The sequence below is a fragment of the Megascapheus bottae genome, chromosome 12 (assembly GCF_031878675.1).
Source record: "Megascapheus bottae isolate mThoBot1 chromosome 12, mThoBot2.hap1, whole genome shotgun sequence".
Taxonomy (NCBI): Eukaryota; Metazoa; Chordata; class Mammalia; order Rodentia; family Geomyidae; genus Megascapheus; species Megascapheus bottae.
This window is the reverse complement of record NC_143520.1, coordinates 36240623-36263273: the sequence shown is the minus strand read 5'-3', so window position 1 is coordinate 36263273 and position 22651 is coordinate 36240623. Positions and strand designations below refer to the sequence as shown.

Genomic DNA, 22651 nt, shown 5'->3' with positions numbered 1-22651 from the left:
TCGGCCTGGTTCAAATTTCTCAGTTTCAATATCTCTCAGCTCCTTTCAAAAAGCAGTCATATTTTATTAGTTATATACTTTAAGAATTAGATTTGATCAGATGAATTCTTTAGATTATGTATGTAAAAAAATAACCTAACAAAATGATCATTGATTTTCTTCATTTTTTCTGAATTTTGCCTTTAATATACAACTGCTATAGAATTTATGTTGTTTGGATGGCTGAGCAGATTGTCTGTGTGTAAGAATGTCCACAGCAATTCTAATAGTAAGGTTTAAGAATCTTCCTTATCAAGGCAAACTGTGGGAGGTAAAGGAGAATAGAATTAAGAAAAATTAGGGGGGCGGGAGTTTGGCCTAGTGGTAGAGCGCTTGCCTAGCATGCACAAAGACCCGGGTTCGATTCCTCAGTACCACATACATAGCAAAAAGCCGGAAGTGGTGCTGAGGCTTAAGTGGTAGAGTGCTAGCCTTGAGAAAGTCCGAGGACAGTGCTCAAGCCCTGAGCCCAAGCCCAGGACTGGCAAAAAAAAAAAAAAAAACAACAAAAAAAGGACAGGCTTACTATGACTAATGTAGTAAACAAATTCTACTATAGGAAAACAGTGAATTTTATTATGATGCCCTGTAGTAAGTAGAATGTAGATATTTTTATTTTTTCCTCATATGTAAATGAATATGAATACCTAAATCATTACAAAATATTAATAATTACTTAGCACTCATATACATGTTAATTCATACAAAATTAGAGAAATGGATTACACTCCATAGTTGTATAAACACTTAGAGATAGCAATGAAAGCATAGTTTATTTATGTGATGATAACTGTGTACTTAGGGGAATCTATCTTAAATGTTTTTATTATATATATATATATATATATATATATATCTTTTTAGTTTGCTGGTCATGGGGCTTGAACTCTGGGCCTGGGCACTGTCCCTGATCTCTTCAGCTCCAGGCTAGTGCTCTACCACTTCTGGCTTTCTGGTAGCTAACTGGAGATAAGAATCTGCAGGACTGACATGCCTGAGCTGGCTTTGAATGGTCATCCTCAGTTTTTAGCCTCCTGAGTAGCTAGGATTACAAGTGTGAGCCATCAGCAGCACCCAGCCCTATCTTAAATTTACTAAGTACTACTTATTTTGAAGATTAAATAAAGTAAATTAAAAACTGCCTGACAGTTGAAAGTCACCAACATATATTAACTCTTCTGTCCATTAGATAAAAATAATGTGAAATAAAATGTCAAAATGATTGTATTGTACTAAGATGCATATAAACATAGTAGTGGTAGATAGGGTCATATACATCAATACAAAAATAAACTCCAGAATTTTATGGTGAAGTATAAGATAGAAAAATTACCTCATGCATAGTATTGGGTAAATAGAGGTGAATTTTGACAGCATATTTAACTTTGGAGTCAAGGAATATATTCAACTCTACAAATTTTCATTTTGAATTAGATATTGTATTTGACTATGAAAGCACAAAGACAAAATGAAATAGTCTAGGGTTTTATAAACAATCTTTGGATAACAATGTATTCTGATAAATAAATAGCTGGATGGGGGGTGAGAGAGTGAGTCAGAGACAGAGAGACAGAGAGAAAGAGAGGGAGAGAGAGAAAAAAAAACTTAAGCCATTGGGTCTTCTTTGTATATAAGAAAATTTTAAAATGAGAAAAAGAAAAAAACATAATATTAAGATGGAAAGAGAGGCCAGGAGTTCAGCCTAGTTTTAGAGTGCTTGCCTAGCATGCACGAAGACCCGGCTTCGATTCCTTGGTAACACATACATAGAAAAAAGCCAGAAATGGTGCTGTGGCTCAAGTGGCAGAGTGTTAGACTTGAACAAAAAGTGTTCAAGGAGAGTGCCTAAGACCTGAGTTCAAGTCCCATAACTGGCAAAAAAAAAAAAGATGGAAAGGAATAAAATGAGAATGTTTAAATCCAGAAGAAATCTATATTTGTATGTCATCAGTATATTCCCACTTATTAATATTAATGCTGATATAGTGGATGTATATGATATATTAGAAAATTGATATGTAACTGATATATTGATATGTATTTCAATTTAAAAATTATATCAATGATGAAACTGTCAGAGAATATGAATCTGAATAGGAATTTTCTAAAATGGAGATTATAGATTGAATGATCAATTTATTGGGTTCTCCTCTTTGTATTAAAAGATAACTAAAGAGTATTTTTATGCTTTGGAAAGGATTTGAGTTGAAACAGCACCATATGCTCTGGTTACTCAGGAAAAGCACAGAAAAGCACTGAGAAGTTACATGGTGGATTTGATCAAGTTTGACAGTCTTGAAACTCAAGCCAGAAACTCATGTTTTTTTGTTTTGTTTTGTTTTTCCACAGCATGTTTAGGAACTGAACTATATTACTAATTACTTCAAACTTCTATTTTTACTTGGCTAGTCTTTACAAATCTTACATTTGCTATTGACTTTCCATAATATCCTTAACAATTCTGTATGTCATTGTGGCTTTATAATTTCCATGCTAGGACATTATTGGAAACAATGATGGATAACTTTATAAGGACTCTTTTTTAATTTATTACCTGGATTGTACTGTTGCCACAATCAACCCAGAATGATAACTTCTCTACATTCCAGTACCTTATATTTACCATATTGAATATTTAATTATGTAATCTGAGTGCGATTGATAAGCTGACAAATGTAAATAAGTTCAAGAATTTCTCATTCTTTACTTGAAAGATGTGAGAGAGTCATAGAAGATGTGTGGACCAGTTTCTTATATTATCGTAATAGAAATACCCAATGTTCCATTGCAGCACTTTTTACCATAGCAAAGATATGGAACCAACCCAGATGTCCCTCAGTTGATGAGGATCAACAAGATGTGGTATTTATACACAATGGAATTCTATGCTGCTATCAAAAAGAATGACATCATCCTATTTGTAAGGAAGTGGAAAGACTTAGAAAAAATCATATTAAGTGAAGTAAGCCAGACTCAAAGGAACATAGGCTCAATGGTTTCCCTCATTTGTCAAAATCAGTAGAAACCTTGAGCTCTCCTAGCAGAGATTTACAATAGAACAAAACTTAGATACATAAGGCCATAGAGTATGTCGCTAAATGAAAGGATTTCCAGGATATAGAAACAAAAGCCATATAATGAGTGATTGTTTTCCTTAATGTATTATGTTATATCTCATCTCTTGCTGTCCCTTGGTTATCTCATATTGTTACAGTATTTCACCTTTTTATCTGATATATTGGATATATGCCTATTTGGTTATTTGAAATTCGATAGGGAAGGGGGAAAAACAAGATGAGGGGCAGGAGTGGGGGGAGGGAACTAGGGTGAATATAATGTAACCCATCTATTAATTGCAACAATAATATGTGGGAAAAAAAAGAAATACCCAACTTTCACACTAGCATAACCTTTCCAATAGAATTGTTGTGAAACACAGAGGATTGAGAGAGGGAGTCAATACATTAATATCAAATTACCACTGCTTTCATCATAATTCAATCTGAAACACCAACATAGATCTGAAAGGGGTTGTGTCATTCATTCACTGTGAAAATGAGTGAGGCTATATTTTCCTTTCAAAACTTATTAGCGTAAAGTTTAATTTCATTGAGTGATAAAGGCATATTAGAAAAAAAGACAGGGGACTTCTTTTCTGAAATGAAAATAAATTAACTTTGAAACAATTAATCTTTTGCAGCATATTAAGGGGCACTGCCAGCAGGCCACAGATGCACACCTCAGGAGGAGTCTAAGAAGACATCTGTGTGGAGGGCTGAATGTAATTTCAACTATAATGTAGTAATGAGGTGTCAGCTCCTCTAGATGAATATTTCAAATAATATTTCAAAAAGAAAAACAAACCATGCACACATTTTCCATTTTATGTTGATGATAATAAATATTCTAGCTCAATATACTCATGAAACAAATGAACTGAGAGTGAAGAATGAGATTAAAAACTGGAAAGAGACCAAAAGAACAGAGCGAGAGAGAGAGAGAGAGAGAGAGACAGAGAGAGAGAGAGAGAGAGAGAGAGAGAGAGAGAGAGAGAGAGAGAGAGAGAGAGAGAGAAGAGAAAGAGAGAGTAAGAGAGAGAGAAAGAGAGAAGCAGAGGTGGAGAGAAACTCATTACATAATGGAAAAAAGACAAGAAATATTAAATAGTAACTTTAGTTTCATGAATACTGATTCTGAAGGAAAACTGTAATTTTCTTCATGTTAAATTGTGTAAGATACTATTCCAAAATTCTTTTAATAATTTTGTTTCATTGTAATTTATATTGTGCTTACTGTCAAGAAAAGGCCATGGTCCCTGTGCACAGTGGCTCACGAGCTACTCAGGATCATGGTTCAAAGCCCGGGAACTAAAGTCCATGGTACTAATCTCCAATCAACCACTAGAAATTTACAAGGGGCACCCAGGCCCAGAGTTCAAGCCCCATGATCAACCAAAACAACAGCAACAAAAGTCCAGATCAATCATGTTTTATTGCCTACACTGTGAAGCTCACTATGTAGTCATAGAAAGATATGAATATGTTTGGTAGTGTTCATGTGACTCAGGTTTTGGTATAAAATTGAAATTAAAAATAATTTTAAAATCACTTAGGAAATTTACCTAAAATCTAGGATTATTATATATTGAGTATATATATATATTTGTATATATATATATTTGTATATATATTATAGTAAATATATTTGCATCATGGAACTAATACGGACATTTTTTTCAACATATTATGTAGGCATAGTCTAGTTTATTAAACAGGAATATAGAAAATAACCTGGTCTTTCTCTCTCTCTCTCTCTCTCTCTCTCTCTCTCTCTCTCTCTCTCTCTCTCTCTCTCTCTATATATATATATATATATATATATATATACATATATACAGTTATGTTGGGGCCTGGTCTTCATCATTCCAGCTCAGTGTCCATTAAAGGGCTTTGGCCAGGCATTCCATGCATACCTCTCTTGAGGTATTCACATTCCTCGCATACCTCTCTTGAGGTATTTCTGTGTATGTGACTCAACTGAACCCCCCAGCCCATGCGCGCTTTCCTGCACCGGTCCTGCCCAGTACCTAAAAGTTTGCCCTAACTCTTAGTGATAGCACCTTGCCCTTCTTCCTTCCTATTGGCTCTTTTCCCAGATCCCACCTCCTCTTTTCCCCACAGTATATAACTATGTGCCCGACACAATAAACCTGAGATCTGCTGCGCTTTCATGGCTGACACAGCTCCTGTCTCAGTGTTGTTTTCTCCCGGTAATTGGGGGAGGGCTGTGTTACCTATACTTGCCCTCTCGCTCGGCTCCGGGGGACTTCAGGCTGGTCTTGGGTGTCCCTCTCATACCTGTGTTTCTGGAGAGCAACACAGATTTTATATATACATATATATATGTGTGTGTATGTATATATACATACATAACTGTATATGTATATAGTTATGCAGTTCTAATATTTTCCTAGTCCTAGAGCTTGAATTGCGGGCCTCGGTGCTGTCTGAGGTTCATTTGCTCAAGGCTAGTGCTCTACCACTTGAGCCATGGAGACACTTTTTGGCTTTTTAAATTTTTTATTGGTCATGGGGCTTGAACTCTGGGCCTGGACGCTGTCCCTCATCTCTTCAGCTCAAGGCTAGCTTCCAATACCTAAGCCACATTGCCGTTTCCAGTTTTCCAGTGGTTAACTGGAAATAAGAGTGGCACGGTCTTCAGTGCCCAGGCTGGCTTTGAACCACTATCTTTAGATCTCAGCCTTCTGAATAGCTAGTATTAAAGGTGTGAACCACCATGCCTGACATTTTTTTTGGGCGGGGGCTTTTTCTGTGATTAGAGTCTTACAGACTTCCCTGTAACATGGAGCTCCCCTATGGCACAGTAAGTAATTCCACTACTGGGCTTTTACCCAAATGTCTATAAACAAGCACAGAATAAAGCTACTGACAGAACCATATTCACTGCAGCATTATTTACCATAGCTTCTTTATGAAACCAAATCAAATGTCCCTCAGTAGATGGATCAAGAAGATGGTGTTTATACACAACTGTAGTCTCTGCTGCCATCACAAGGAATGACATTGCCCCATTTGTAAAGAAATGGAAAGACTTGGAAAAAGTCATATTAAGTGAAGTAAGCCAGACCCAAAGAGACATAGGCTCCATAGATTTCCTCATTTGTATTCATTAGTAAGTGTCTAGGATTATCCTAAGAGAGAATCATAATAGCTCAAATGCTATATACATGGTTATATAGGACAAAGCTACATGAAATGAACTCCAGGATATGGAAGCAAGGGATTTATCTCTGTGATTGTTTTTCTTAATGTACTATGTGAAGTTATTTCTTTTCTCTTTTTTCCCCTTATGGTTTATCTCATGTTGTTACTGTATCTGATTTTGGTACCTGGTATATTGTTTATACATTAATCTGTTTACTTGAAATAGAGAAAGGAAGGAGAAAAACAGGATGATTGTGAAGGAGTGAGAGAAGGGGATGCGGGAGAAAAACATGGGAAGGGGCATCAATGTTCAAGAAGTAATGAACCCACTACCTGATGAATGAAACTGTAACCCCTCTATATATCATCCTGACAATAAACTACAATAATACAAAAAGAAAGGTGATCTTCAGATCTCAGCCTTCTGAGCAGCTAGGATTCCATGCTTACTTACTGGCAACTGGTTAAGAATTATTTGTTTAAGTAATTAGTATAGCTGGATATTTATTTCCAAACATAATTTAGAGAGAGAACTAGATAGAGGAAAAAGAGAAGGAGGGAGGGAGGGAGGGAGAGAGAGAGAGAGAGAGAGAGAGAGAGAGAGAGAGAGAGAGAGAGAGAGAGAGAGCGAGAGAGAGCGCAAATCTAATGAGGAAATATTTTTAACAGCATTTCACTCTGTAATGCATGCCCATTTAGAGAAAGGTTTCACATACCTTTATTGGTGCAGTTGACTTGCATCTCATCACTAAAATCTCCACAGTCATTGTCTCCATCACAGGCCCAGTGGCCTGGGATACATCGGCCACTGGAACATCTGAACTGACCATCCATGCAAGAGTGTAGACATCCCACCTCATCACTGCCATCTCCACAATCATCATCTAAAGAAGAACCCAAAACAAAGGGAAAAAAAACACAAAGATTTTATTTTATCTCTATTTGACTTTTTTTTTTTTTTGCCAGTCCTGGGCTTGAGTTCAGAGCCTGAGCACTGTCCTTGGACTTTCTCTAGGCTAGAGTTCTACCACTTCAGCCTCAGCACCACTTCCAGCTTTTTTCTATGTATGTGGTACTGAGGAATCAAACCCAGGTCTTCGTGAATGCTAGGCAAGCACTCTACCACTAGGCAGAACTTCCAGCCCCTATATCTGACTTTTATTTCTTTTTTTTTTTTGCCAGTCCTGGGCTTGAGCTCAGGGCCTGAGCCCTGTCCTTGGACTTTCTCAAGGCTAGAGCTCTACCACTTGAGCCTCAGCACCACTTCCGGCTTTTCTATATATGTGGTACCAAGGAATCGAACCCGGGTCTTCATGCATGCTAAGCAAGCACTTTAACCACTAGGCCAAACTCCTGGCCCCTGACTTTTATTTCTCTGTAGAGTTTGCTTTTAGCTTTGAAATTAGAGTGATGACTCTGCAATGAAAATTTCCCATGAACGCAGAGAGATTTATTTTCACTTTTACATATCAATGGATTCTTTTCTGATTTTATAGCAATTGCTAGCAGTTAAAGGGAAAAATCAATTTCTGTAGGTTTTACAGCTTAATTTCTATTCCAATCAAGCATGATTAACTGTCCATTAAATGGACCTAGGTAGCATGAGTCATAATGATAGTAGCAATGGTAGGAATTTCATGGAATAATACAAATAGTGATATATTTACTGTGAAATGTTGTTTATGTAGAGTACTTAAACAAGGTCTGGGAAGTGCTGAGCCTACATATCAGAGCTATGTATCATTTGGTCACATGATAAGGTAATCAGTTATGCTTATTGTGTGCTTCTCTTTGTCAGCATGTAGACCATTTTGACCTAAGTTGTCAATTTCCTATGGCTTCTGAATGATGCCATAAATATCCAAATTCTCTGTGATAAAATGAAGGTTGCCTATGCTGAATGCCTACAGTCTTTCTACCCCAGAGTTTACATCTGGAATTCCCATTCATTCCCATTGTTGCCACACTCCAATAGGAAGATTCACTGTACATTCCTCCTCCACATACAGGCTATACTCAGGAACTTTACTCATATAATTAGAAACAATTCATATTTTCCATTAGCAAGTATTCCAGGAGGGAGGGAATACTAACATGCAAACATAATTAATTAAGTAAGACAAAATGACATTGACTTATATATAATGTATTTGGAATAACTTAGCATCATGCCACAACTGAATATAAGGGAGAAAAAAAAATAAGAGAGTTGAGGCCATCTGGATAATTCCATAATAGTTTATTAGCTGCTCTTTCCTGAGGTTACATAAATGCTTTAGGGAACCTGAACTGTCCAGGTCATTTTCTTAATTGTTCCCTGCATTCCTGGTTCTAGAGCTGTACGATCCCTACCCAATATAGAGAAACAAATTTCTAACATTGTCCCATGGGACAAATATAGAGTTCCATTATCCTTAACGCTAATTCCCAGTGATGTGCCAGCTGCCCTCTCACCGCTTGTCTTAATCACTTTTCTTGGCTCTGCAAGGATCATTTATAAAGTGTCTTTGAAAGAAATGGGGCAGTCCAGATAGCCAGGCCCCCAATCAAATCAGTGCTATTCAGTGAACATTTGTACTTGCCCGAGTCACATTGCCATTTGCTGCTAATGCATCTTCCACTTTTGCATATAAATTGAGTTAATGGTTCACAAGTTGGGAATTCTGTGAAAAACAGAAAAAAGCACCCAATAAGAAATATGCTATTGAAAGTGCTTGATTAAATTTGTTAAGGTGATCTGAATCTCATTTCTGTTCTCTTCCAAAACATCAAAGAAACAATAGACACACAAAAACAAAGTTAAGGTCCTTTAAATGAGTAATTTCTATGGACTTTCATCACTAGAGGATCACTTGATGAAGGATTACATAGACTTGGATTCATTATAGCATGAGAAATAGGAGTCAGTATCATTTCTCTGTGTCCAAGGTGACTTACTCAGCTCTTCTCAGAAAATAAGAGTGGATGAAATTCTACTCCATGATGCTTTAATGTGCTTATGCTTCAATAGAAGCATATGTGAATATAGATAGCCAAGGTGGGATATTTAGTCCTAACACTGGACTGTGAGAGATGTCTGTATTATGAGTTCAAAGTTAAAAAAAATTAACCTGATAATATCAGTTATTAACACAGAGTTAAAAAGTCAGATAATGGGAATGTTTCATGACTGAAAGCACAAAGCACCTTAAATACATAGTAAATCATTAAATTTCAAAGTGACATAACTAATTAAGTTGACTTTTTTCAACTTTAAATAATCATAGCAATAAAAGATATATAATATATTTTATTGTATATATAATACTATATAATATTATCTATAGTATATATAATTATCAACAAAATATTTCAAGGGGTTATTACTTAATTTAAAGTTTTGATAAATCTTAAAAGACTATTTGTAATAAGTTCTAAAAATCATGATCAAATTTCTAGATGGATACAATTACTCAGAGAAAATTTAGCTAATAAATAACTCAATCAAAATGTTGGAGGGATTTAATATACCCTAGTAAAAATGTTGTTCCATTCATTTCAGATGTGAGAAAAATAATTCTCCACATATTTTGAGAATTTCCCAGTATTAGACCTTTTAAAAACCAAGAGACTGCCATAGAATTATGCAAGATAGAAGAAATGAAGCAAAGACATTTAAAAATTAGAAAAAGTAAAGAAAATTCACAGTTTATGGATGTCAACCTAGAATAAGAAAGTACCAATTATTTATAACTTTTATTCCTCAAATGTTTGCCTTTCATTAGCAAAATACTATAAGCAATAATTAACAGTTTGTTCTTATTATTACTTTTATCTTTTAGAAGTTGTACAAAGGAGTTGCCACTTAAAGCAGATGAGGAATATCATAGATCTTGATCAATATCATGCAATTACCCACCCCTTCCCGACCCACTTAATTTTGGAATTTGAGTGATAGGTTATGTGGTAAAACAGAAAAGTAGAAATGTATTCCTCAGATTGAAAATTAGAATAATCTAGTAGATGAGATAAATTACTGTGTCAAAAATAACAAGAACAATCGGAAAGTGGTGACTTCATATAAGTTCTAGAGGATTTAACATTTGACAATTAAAAGTCTTTTTTTACAATTCTAACAAAAATTATGTGAATTTACAATTAAAGAATGCACATTTCAGATACTGACATGTGACTAGAAATAATGATAAAACTAAGAAAATCATTACTAAATTTCATGGTTACCAAAGTCATGTCTTAAAATTCAAATTTTAAAATAAATTGAAGTTGCTCAAAATCAGAGAAGATTAGGTATATGAGGTCAACATTGTCTACGTAGTGAGATCCTTCTCAGAGCTGATAAACAAAAAAAAGTAAATGCCTGAAAATAATCTAAACAGCTGGGTCCAGGGTGTTTCAAGCCTGTAAAACTATTTACTCAGGTGGCTGAGAACTGAAGAGCATGGTTCAAAGCCAGCCTAGCAGGAAAGTGTGTGAGACTCATCTCCAATTAACTACCAGAAGAACTGGAAGTAGCTCTGTGGTTCTAAGTGGTAGAGCACTTGTCCTGACCTGAAGAGCTCAGGGACAATACCAAAGCCCAATGTTCAAGCTGTATGACTCACAAAAATATAAAAGAAAGAAAATAATCTAAATTTCAGTTTATCTTCAGCCTCAAAAAGACATATTTGATTTCTGCCTCCATAGAACATAATCTGCATATAGATACAAAGGACATGAGTTTTTAAACAATTTCATCTTACATCTCATCTATTTTTGTATGTTTATGATTTTTTTGTCGGTCATGGGACTTGAACACTGGACCTGGACATCGTCCCTGAGCTCTTCAGCTCAAGGCTACCACCATACCCCTTGAGTAACAGCACCACTTCCTTTTGTATATTTAGTTACATTATTATCTGACTTGTAGTCTGATTTAGCTCAATGACCAAAAATGCAAATTACTATTAAAAGCACATTTAGGAAATAGAAAAAAGGAGAGCAGAAATTACTAAATGGAGCAAAGACATTATCTGAAAGCAAAACTATAAGCAGTAAAGTTATTAAGACTTCATTCTGTTTTTGCCTCATAATAGCATGGTCTTAGGTAGAGCATTTAGCCTCTCTTGTCACAGACTCTTGGCTCTTAAAATGATCTTGCTTATAAGTCTTAAACATCAAGCTGATTAAAGAAAAACTTACTAAAACTACCCTAACCCTGAAAACACTATCAAAAACACAGGATTTACCTCCTGAAAACCTCCTGAACTGATCACAGCCTTCCAAGTAAGCACAGGAAAAAAAAATTTCAGAAAATTGGTAGAGCACAGAAATGTTCAAATTATTTTTTGTGTCTTTGCTTAGTAATTCAGTTAAATGCATATTTTAAGAAGATTTATATTAAAATACTGCAAATAAAATATACTCATTTTTCCAGTATATCAAAATTCAGTGTTGAAAATTCTTTAGCAGCCTCTCAGTAATATCTAATAATGAAACATACAGACTAGACTATTTTACTCAAATAAAGGCAAAGCATTTTATTTTATTTCATATTAACTTGAAAGGTGATAATAGTACTTGAATATTAATTTGTTTCTTTTTATGGGATCAGGTAAAATATCACTATAAACATATATTTGACAAAGATTGACATGTGACACGTATCATGTCTTGCCTGGCTTTTTATGAATGACATTTTCTTTGGGTGTTCCATGAACACACAATTCAGGATAATTGCCAAGAATACATTGCAATTATCATGTTACAATTACAGTGAAGGAAACTATATTTTATCTTCGTAGATATGTTAAGTTCATAATGCAGTTAATCTAGAATAATCCACTGTTAAAATATTATATTGTTGTAGATAGTATCCCCAATTTGTCTCTTATACTTTTGCTTAAAATTTATTGCCATGTTATGCGAATACCATTATGTAAATGGCTACAATTTTCTTTCTTGCTCAGGGGTAATCATGTTGATATGGGATTCACATTTTTCTAGTAAATAAAGGTTAGAGTAATGCTTCTCAGGGAAGTAGATTTCGACCTTCTATGCTTGTTAAAAACCTCTGAACCTAGCCAGGTGTGGCGGCTCCTGCTTGTACTTCTTGCTACTCATTAGGGTGAGATCTGAGAATTAAGATTCCAAGCCAGCCCAGGCACAAAAGAACCTGAGACTCTGATCTCCAGTTAACCTTTAGAAAACAGTAAGAGGGGCGTGGCTCCAGGGTAGGGAAGTAGTCTTAAGTGGAAGAGCTCTGGGATCATGCTCAGGCCGAGAACAAGCTACATGACCCACAAAAAAAACCCAAAACAACAACAACAACAATAACAACAACAACAACAACTCTGAACCTAGCAGGGGCCGGTAGCTCAAGACTGTAATACTAGCTGTTCAGGAGGCTGAGATTTGAGGATTGCAGTTCAAAACCAGCCCCGGTACTAAAGACCCCTAGATTCTTATCTCCAATTAACCACTAGCTGAAGAGCTCATGGACACCTCCTAGGCCCAGGTTCAAGCCCCACAGACAGCAACAACAAAAAGAAAAGAAAAGAAAAAATGATTCGAAAAAACTCTGAACCAGGTAAGTACTCTGCTCTTAATTGTCTTTACTCAAAAATAGCACAGGACAGTAATTTGTTTTTAAAGGTTCAAGTACAATTTCTGCAAAGTCTGAGATTACACAAAGCTACATAAGAATAAGGTGAAGTTAACCTTTAGGATTAAGTATGTATGAAATACATAGAAAGTTAATATTAAATTAAGTGATAAGGTAAGAATATTGTGGGTGCGGCAATCCCACTCCTTGACTTTTACCCAAAAGTTCAGAAACAAGGACATACTAAAGCCACTAGCACAACGATGTGCATTACAGCACTATTTACCATAACGAAGACATGGAAGCAACCCAGAAGCCCCTCAGTTGATGAGTGGATAAACAAGATGTGGTATTTATACACAATGGAATTCTATGCTGCCATCAGAAAAAATAACATCGCCCCATAGGAAGGAATGGAAAAACTTGGGAAAAAAAAAACAAAAACGTATAAAGTGAAGTAAGCCAAAGGAACGTAGGCTCAATGGTTTCCCTCATTTGTAATAATTAGTACACTTCTAGGACTCTCCTAGCAGAGGATTACAGTATCTCAAAGCCTAGATACTTAAGGTTATATAGGATGAGACTACAAGAAAGAATCTCTAGGATATGGAAACAAGAGCTTTATCTTGAGTGATTGTTGTTCTTAATGTACTATGTTATTTCTCTTCTCCTTCATTGCCCTTTGACTAATCTCATATTGTTACTGTATCTGACTTCATTGCCTGGTATATTATATATATGTTTATTTGAAATAGGAATGGGAAGGGGGGGAAATAAGATGATTGGCAAAGGGTTAGGGGAGGGAAATCAGGACAAAATATGAGGAGTATCAATGTGTGAGAAGTAATGCACCTACTATCTGGCGAATGCAACTGTAACACCTCTATACATTACCTCGATAATAAAAAGTAAAATGAATAAAAGAAAGAATATTGTTGGCAACTAGTGTTAGGGAGGTAATAGGGTAATGTAAAGAAATTTATAATCAAGTTGCTTATTATAATTCATTATGTGGTATTTGGCAAGTAGCATGTGTAAATTATGCATACTCCACAATATTCCAGCAATTCTTATTTAAAAGTCCCAAACTGCAGAAGAAATAGTTCAGCTTGCATAAAGAAATGACATGGATCAAGCAGTGTGAATTTTAGTCTATTGTCAAAATGCCTTATTTTTATTATATCATACTGAGACATATGTTTAAAAGAATATTATAGATAGAAATTCATGACATTTATTTTTTCACTCTGTAGTTTATGTCTTCCAATTAAATGCAAATTTTTATTTTTACTTAATCCTATGTATGAAATTAAACATTATTATGAAAATGATGCTTTTAAATACAGCAAATGATTGAGCTATATCAACAGAGAGCATAAATAAACAATTTTAGTACTAATACTATCTAGAGCTCCTTAAATTCAGTGTATATAAGCAATATTTAAAATATCCAATATTATAAACACAGGTTAAGAAAAACAGTATGGGAACAGTACAACACAAATTGTCCTGCCCTCTTCTTTTTGCTAAGATTATTGTTACATAGAACCTTATTTTGTTGTCATATAATACTACTTTGAAGGATTATAAATCTTCCTGTGATCATGGCTTTATCATCAAGTAATGTGTGAGGTTTGATAGTTAATTATCATGCCGGACCAAAATGTTCTGATTTGTATAATAATCTGAGAATTGTGGCTTGAAATCAGCCTGGCAGGAAATTCTATAAGACCCATATCTCCAATTGAGCTCCAAAAAAACCAAGAAATGGAGCTATGGTTTATTTGGTAGTGCACTAGCCTTGAGCAAAAACGCTTAGAAGTAGCACCTAGTCTATGAATTTAAGCCCCAAGACAAAAGCACTGCCATGTACACACACACACACACACACAAAGAAGAAGAAGAAGAAAAAATTTAAAAAATGGGATAGAGTAAAAAGAATAATAGATTTGATGAAAGCACTTGATACATTCTTATGGATATATTTAAAATTCTCTTTTTATAAGTAATGTGCACTAAGATAACAGAGAAAACAGTACAAGAAAAAGCATTAAAAAGTTCAATGGGGCAAACATAAAAATGTTGTAGAAAATAATGAGCAAATATTTTGGCTAACATGCAAGGAAATAAATATACAAAGTCCAGAAATAGAAAGTTGGTGAAAATTGAAGCAGCAAGTGAAATGTACAAGTACTTTTTTGTATATTCACAAATTGTTATGCACGGAGAAGCATACTTTTCCCTTAAAGACTGTGAAGAACACTTGAATCTGTAATATAGAAGCGTGACTTTTCATGTCAACATGGATAGAAACCTTTTTTTTTTTTAACTTTTAATGCAAGATGTGGATCTCAATCAAATGCAGGATACAAGTGGTTAGACACCACTTGTCTAGACATATGCTTGAGAAAACCCCCCTTGAAATTTATGTTAAGGAACTGTATCACAAACTACATTATTCAGCAAATCCCAATTTAAAAATTAATATCAAAATTAATGTATGGCATAAACTAAATAAGCATATGATTCCTCCTTTTTACCTTTACTGTATAAAGGGAATTATGTATTTATTAATTTAACTCCTTTCTTATATACAATATTGAGAAGATGCTTTAAGATTGGCTGGAGACAGAAGAATCAGCACACAAAGGGAAAGCAAGACACACCCTTCTCATAAAAGCAAGGAGTAACAGGGCTCCAGAAGGACAGCAGTTAGAGAAATGTTAGGTTTATTACTAACAAACCCAATGTTTTTTAGTTCATTTAGTTAGCAATGATGTTTGGTAAGTAAAATATTGCTCTTTGGGGGACGTGTGTGTGTGTGTGTGTGTGTGTGTGTGTGTGTGTGTGTTTGTGTGTAAAGATACATTTGAAGTCTACCACATACTGAGTGGAAGACAGAGAAATATCTAACAAAAATTATCTAATGTAAAAATATTTATGTAACATAAAATATTAAAGGTGAGAAATTGTAAGAATCAATATGGTAGCTGATAAAAGGTATATGAGCAAAGAAGAGGCATGTGTGAACAAATGTTTATTTAAGGGAGAAAAGCTGATACAAAGAGACTAGTTAACTGGGAACTGAAAATATAAACAAGAAACAAGTTGCATTTTCTGTTTCTTATACATTTTAAGTAAGCAAGAAAGTGAAATCTAAAAAAAGTGAAAATTCATTTCTGAAAATAATAGTTCTTCCTGGCAATTAAAGTAATTTGTATTAAAATAAGCCTATGCTCAATTCAACCTGAAAGTTAATAATTAAGCAATGCATTTGGATTTTTTTATCCCAAGAAATAATTAAAGAAAATAACAGCTTTAGTAAATTAAAAATGTTCAATGATATGTGGCAGATAAAATTAGTGATTATTAATTCATTTATAGTTTACATCAAAGCCCAAAATACATTTGAAGTTAGTGTCTCAAGTAAATTAATACTGTCATGTACTTTAAGGCTCTATTTTTACAGATCTTTTCTTTTTCTGTAATGTACAAATAGTATATCTACAAAAAAAGGAACAAACTGTACTTTGCTTGAAATGACAACATTTCACAGCAACAGTAATTTAAAACTAATATGATGCAACATTTAATCACATTTTCTTGTTCTAATTTGCCTGGTATGATTATCAATTTTAGCAGTTTTTAGCAAGGACTAGACACTTCAGATTTTTGTTTTTATTATTTTTAAAGAGAGAACATTATTAGTGAAATTCATTTATTCAATGAACTTAAGTATTGTAATTTATGTTATTTACTTGAGATCGGTCTTGCTTTCCTTTTTCCCACATTACATTACCTTAACTTCCTTTTGAACTTTGAAGTCAACCCATATTGTTAAAACCAGTGTAATAATTCATATTGGCTTTGGATATATTGCTTTCCTATCTTCTCAATTTCACATTCCAGAGAGTTACATTGGCAACATGATAATAGAATATTGACAAAATAGGAACATTTACAGCCATGATATAAACACTATATTGAAGCTTCTTGTAATAAAACCATTATAATGATGAATAGGCCAGGAGTTTGGCCTACTGGTAGAGGGTTTGTCCAGCAATCTACCTGGGTTCGATTCCTCAGTACCACATACATAGAAAAAAGCTGGAATTGATGCTGAGGTTCTAGCCTTAAGAAAGTCCAAGGACAGTGCTCAGACCTTGAGTTCAAGCCCAGGACTGGCAAAAAAAATGAATAAACAAATATTATAGATAAATGTGCCTTTAAAGGAGATTTTCAAGGAAGTATTACCACATTGTATTGTTGGTTACTATTTGCACACCATATATAGATCCAAAAATGAAGTCAACCTGAAATGAATGAGTCTGAATTTCAAGCATGTGTGGATAGCCTCCCCTGATACTTATTAGATTCATGGTCTCGAGAGGATTCAATTCCTTTATCTATGTACTGTAGACAGTAATATGTTCCTCATATATCAGATGTGTCTCCTAGGCCTTCTGATCTTTTCCCCTCACTTCATGAAAGATATATATTTGCTGGTACAATTATTTAGAGTATTATTGAAGTCTTAGATATATTTCTTTTATTATTCAGATAAATTATCTCAAGAATAAATACAAGTTTCTTGCCCTATACCAATGACTACAAATTAAAAAATCATACATAACAGAAGTCCTCCAATGAGCTCGTTTGTTTTTCCTATTGACTTTATGCCATATCATATCTAAATTGGTACACTTATTCCAAGACTTCTTTGTATTTAACATTTCCAGCTTGTTTATTACTCTTGAACTTTATGAATGATGATATTATAAACAGAAAAGGAATCAAAGTAATCAAAGCATAATATTGTCCCTTCCAAACTAAGCGTAATATGGCTATTTTGTCATGAAAAAAGGGAGAAAATGTTCTGCCCAACACTTGGTTGGTCACACTTTGTACAGTATATGTGAACTAAAATAATTTTGTGCTATTGTCTGTTGCTTCCACAACACTGTTACTACTTTATTACCATATCAATTAGTATTACCTACTTTATCTATACCTTATTCATGTGCATACATCAAAAGCATAGTAGTTAAGATGAAAAAAATTAACACAAATCTTCTATTTAGTTAATTCATCTTCTAAAAAAGATATTCACATTTAAATTTGAAGAAAATCTTGCTTTACTACTGTTGGTTTACTATTATTTGGAGTTAAATCACAAAAATGAGCACTTAACAGAAATGCACAGATGTGTGTTGTATGGATATGTATGTATTTATATATACATGCATATATGTGTATATGTGTCTCTATGTAGGTGTATGTTGTTGATCAAATAGAAATAGTTTGTTTTGTACTCTAATACTGAACCATATCCCCTGCATTAATATATGCATAATATAAAAAATTTTGGTGTGCTTTTTATTTCATCTGTAAGTGGAAGCTGTTGGGTTGATTGTGAGGGTCTTAATGCAAAGTCTCAGCTTTCCTTGCACTGTTAATCCCTCCTTTGTTCAGACTCCCAAGTGCTAGGATAAGAGAGTGGCTCACCCCACTATGTTCAACTCCTTATGGATAAAATTGTCTAATAGTAATTTTAAAAATCCAGTGCTATGATTGAAGTGAAGTACACCTTAGAAAACTTGGTCTATTACTTCACAATTTTGTGTTTGGATATGCATTATTAATACAAATGATAGTAAGACATACCACTACAAGAGATCTGACAATAGAAATTAAATTTGTAACTTCATTCAGCAATAAACAGTTTTCTATATTTAGGATTAGAAAATGGAGGGGAAAGAAGACTGGGAATTGTGCCATGAACAAAATTATTTTCTTAAACTGATAATGGATTTAGATAGTCATAATCATATGGCTCTTTAGAAATGGAACAATTGATGCATAGGCCACATAACCTCAGCCTATTGCTCCAGAAATATAGCAGATGCATTCCAAGATGAAATCTGATCTCCTCCTATACCTTAGTGTTATTAGATATATTATTTTTGGTTGAGAAAATTTAATCATTCCAGATGTAATATTGCTAGTCAAATTTAATACTATCCTTTTAGTTTTTATAATAATCACCTGCTAATAAAACCTGCAAGGTCTGACCCCCTTTATTTTAACTGAGGACAAACTTACTGCTCTGTGAATTGGAGACATTCTGAAATAACCATTAAAAAAACACATGGATAGCCAAAAGCTGGTTATGAAAAGAACTTACCCTTTTGCCTGGAACTTATGAAGAAATAGCCTGTAAGAGAATCCCAGTAATAGACGAATGCAGCTGACATAAGCCCTATTAACAGGAGGGTTCATTCTCAACTTACCACAGGATGCCATTTCATCAGTCTGGTCCCCACAGTCATCTTCCCTGTCACAGAGCCAGGCTCTGGGAATGCAACGCCCATTTCCACAAGAAAACTGATCTACCTGGCATGTTCTGGCTGTGATGATCCATTCATATAGAAAGAAAAGAAATTAGACACATTTTGAACATTAAGAATACAAACATGGATCAACTCTTTCACACATTAGATAGTATTATTATTAAGATAAAACATTTTAAAGGTTAATTTTTTGTTAATATTTTACAATACCAATTTGTCTTCTGGAATATTCACACATTTTGCTCTGCAATTATTAATGACTGTTAAGTGACAGGATAGTTCATATTTCTCACAAAATACACAATTTTTAAATAATAAATTAATAATTTGCCTGGCACATGCTCATGAATATGTGACTGATTTGAATTCCATCCAATTTTTGAACAATCAGAAAATAAGTTTGCATGTATTTTCTAATAAACTAAGAACTATGGAGACTAACCCAGTGTATCTATGATTTGATCATATTTTTTAAATATTTTTATTGTAATTAATAAAAGGGTTACATGATATTTGCCAGATAGAAGGTGCATTAATTCACATACATTGATACCTTTTCACATGTCTTGGTCCCCATTATCCTCCCCTCCACCCTCCATCTTGGTTTTCCGCCTTTCCCTATCCAATTTCAAGTAACCAAATACAAATATATCCAATATATCAGAAAACAAAATGAGATACTGTAACAATATGATAAAACAAAGGGACAGTAAAAGAGATGAGAGATAACATAGTACATTTAGGACAACAATCATTCATTATATGGCTTTTGTTTCAGTATCCTGGCGGTCCTTTCAATTAGCTTCATACTATATGGCTTTATGTATCAAGTTTTTGCTCTATTACAAATCTCTGCTAGTTGAGCCCAAGGTTTCTACTGATTATGACAAATGAGGGAAACCATTGAGCCTAAGATCCTTTGAGTCTGGCTTACTTCACTTCATATGATTTTTTCTAAGTCTTTCCATTTCCTAACAAATGGGTCGATGTTGTTTTTTCTGACAGCAGCATAGAATTCCATTGTGTATAAATACCACATCTTGTTGATCCATTCATCAAGTGAGAGATATCTAGGTTGGTTCCATATCTTTGCTATGGTGAATAATGCTGCAATGAACATTGTTGTGCTAGTGGATTTAGTCTGTCCTTGTTTCTGGACAATTGGATAAATGCCAAGTAGTGGAATTGCTGGGTCAAAGGGGAGCTCTATGTTTAGTCTTTTGAGGAACTGCCATACTGCTTTCCATGGTGGTTGAACGAGTTTGCACTCCCACCAACAGTGTAGTAGTGATCCCTCCTGGCCACATCCCCTCCAGCATCTGTTGTTATTAGTTTTCTTGATCCTGGCCATTCTAACTGGAGTGAGGTGGAATCTTAGAGTTGTTTGGATTTGCATTTCTTTTATGACCAGAGATGTTGAGCATTTCTTCATGGGTCTATAGGCCATTTTTGTTTCTTCTTCAGAGAAGACTCTCTTTAAGTCTTTGGCCCATCTTTTAATGGGATGGTTGTTTCTTTGGAGATTAGTTTTGGAGTGATTCAATTTTTTGAGCTGTTGATATATTTTAGATATCAGGCCTTTGTCCATTGTGTGGTTGGTGAAGATCTTCCCCACTCTGTAGGCTTCCTGATTAATTTACTAGCTGTGTCATTTGCCATACAAAAGCTCTGCAGTTTATTGCAGTCTCACTTATCTAGCCTTTCTCAGATTTGTTGTGATTGTTGGTTCTTATTGAGAAAGTTTCAACCTCTGCCAAGGAGGAGTAGTGTATCTCCTATTCCTTCTTGTAAAGTTTTCAGTGTGTCAGCTTTTACCTCCAGGTCTTTGATCCATTTGGAGATAATTCTAGTGTAGGATGACAAAGAAGGATCCAAGTTTAGTTTTCTGCAGATGCTTAATCAGTTCTGCCAGCACAACTTGTTGAATAGGCTATCTTTCTTCCATTCTATTTTTTTTGGCTCCCTTGTCAGAGCTTAGGTGGCCATAGGTCTGTGGTTTAATATCTGGGTCCTCAGTTCTATTCCATTGGTCTTCAGGCCTGTTCTTGTGGCAGTACCAAGCTGTTTTGATAATTATATCTCTGTAATAGAGTCTAAAGTTTGGTATTGAAATTCCTCCAGCGCTGTTCTTTCTGCTAAGAAGTGTTTTTGCTATACGGGGTCTTCATTATTCCATATGAAATTTTGGATTGCCTCTTCTATTTCTTTAAAGAATGACATTGGGATATTGATGGGTATTGCATTGAATTTGTAGATAGCCCTTGGCAAGATTGTCATTTTCATGATGTTGCTTCTTCCAATCCAGGAGCATGGGAGGTTTTTCCATTTCCGTAGTTCTGCTTTAATTTCCTTTTTCAGGGTTTTAAAGTTTTCATCAAAAAGGTCCTTTACATTCTTAGTTAAGCTAATTCCTAGGTACTTTATTTTCTTTGAGGCTATTGTGAAAGTAGTTGCTTTCCTGATTGTTGCCTTGTTCCTCTCACTGTTGGCGTAGAGGAAGGCAGTTTATTTTTGAGGGTTAATTTTATAGCCTTCTACTCTTCCAAAGTTTTGAATCAGCTGAAGGAGCTTGGGAGTAGAGTCTATAGGATTCTCTAAATGCAGGATGATGTCATCTGCAAAGATGGATAGGTTTACTTCTTATTTCCCTATTTGGATCCCCTTTAGGCTTGCTTCTTGCCTTATTGCACTGGCTAGGAATTCTAATACTATGTTAAAGAGGGGTGGAGAAAGTGAGCATCCTTGTCTCCTTCCTGATTTTAAAGGGAATGGCTTTGGCTTTTTGCCATTAAGTATAATATTAGCTGTGGGTTTGTCATACACAGACTTTATTATATTGAGGAATGTTCCATGGATTCCTAGTTTCTTGAGAGCTTTTAACATAAAGGGGTGTTGTACCTTGTCAAATGCTTTTTCTGCATTTATTGAGACAAACATGTGATTTTTGTCCTTGCTCCTGTTGATGTGTTGAATTATATTAATTGATTTGTGAATGTTGAACCAGCTTTGTCTCCCTGTGATGAATCCTGTTTGATCATAGTGTATAATTTTTTAATAAGTTGTTGTAGACGCTTTGCCAGTATTTTGTTGAGAAGTTTTGCATCGATGTTCATCAAAGAAATAGGTCTATAGTTCTCTTTCTTTGATGAATCTCTGTCTGATTTGGGGGTGAGAATTATACTGGCTTCATAGAATGAGTTTGGTAAAGAACCTTCATTTTCAATTTTGTTGATGTACCTGAGGAGTATTGGTGTGAGCTCTGCTTTAAAGACCTTATAGAATTCAGCTATGAATCCATCTGGCCCTGGACTTTTCTTAGGTGGAAGTTCTTTTATTGCCATTTCTATTTCAGTGCTATAAATATGACTGTTTAGTTGAGATAGTTCTTCTTTGTTCAGTGTGGGTATGTTAATGTTGGCTAGGAAGTCATCTATTTCTTCTAGATTCTCAAATTTGTT

The 22651-nt window shown here is 34.6% G+C and overlaps 1 protein-coding gene and 1 long non-coding RNA gene across 2 annotated transcripts in view; one reads left to right on the top strand and one right to left on the bottom strand.

Moving 5' to 3' along the window:
• Lrp1b (LDL receptor related protein 1B) overlaps window positions 1–22651 on the bottom strand; it is a 1652823-nt gene that overhangs the window by 597374 nt on the left and 1032798 nt on the right. The window contains exons 18-20 of the mRNA XM_090342868.1: window positions 19134–19250; window positions 8846–8926; window positions 6980–7147 (exon numbers count right to left, since the gene is read on the bottom strand). Coding sequence (XP_090198994.1) covers window positions 6980–7147; window positions 8846–8926; window positions 19134–19250 — 366 coding nt within the window. The remainder of the gene's footprint in view (window positions 1–6979; window positions 7148–8845; window positions 8927–19133; window positions 19251–22651) is intronic.
• The window catches only part of LOC150056422 (uncharacterized), a 131484-nt gene that overhangs the window by 12820 nt on the left and 96013 nt on the right, over window positions 1–22651 (top strand). The gene's annotated exons all lie outside the window — the stretch shown is intronic.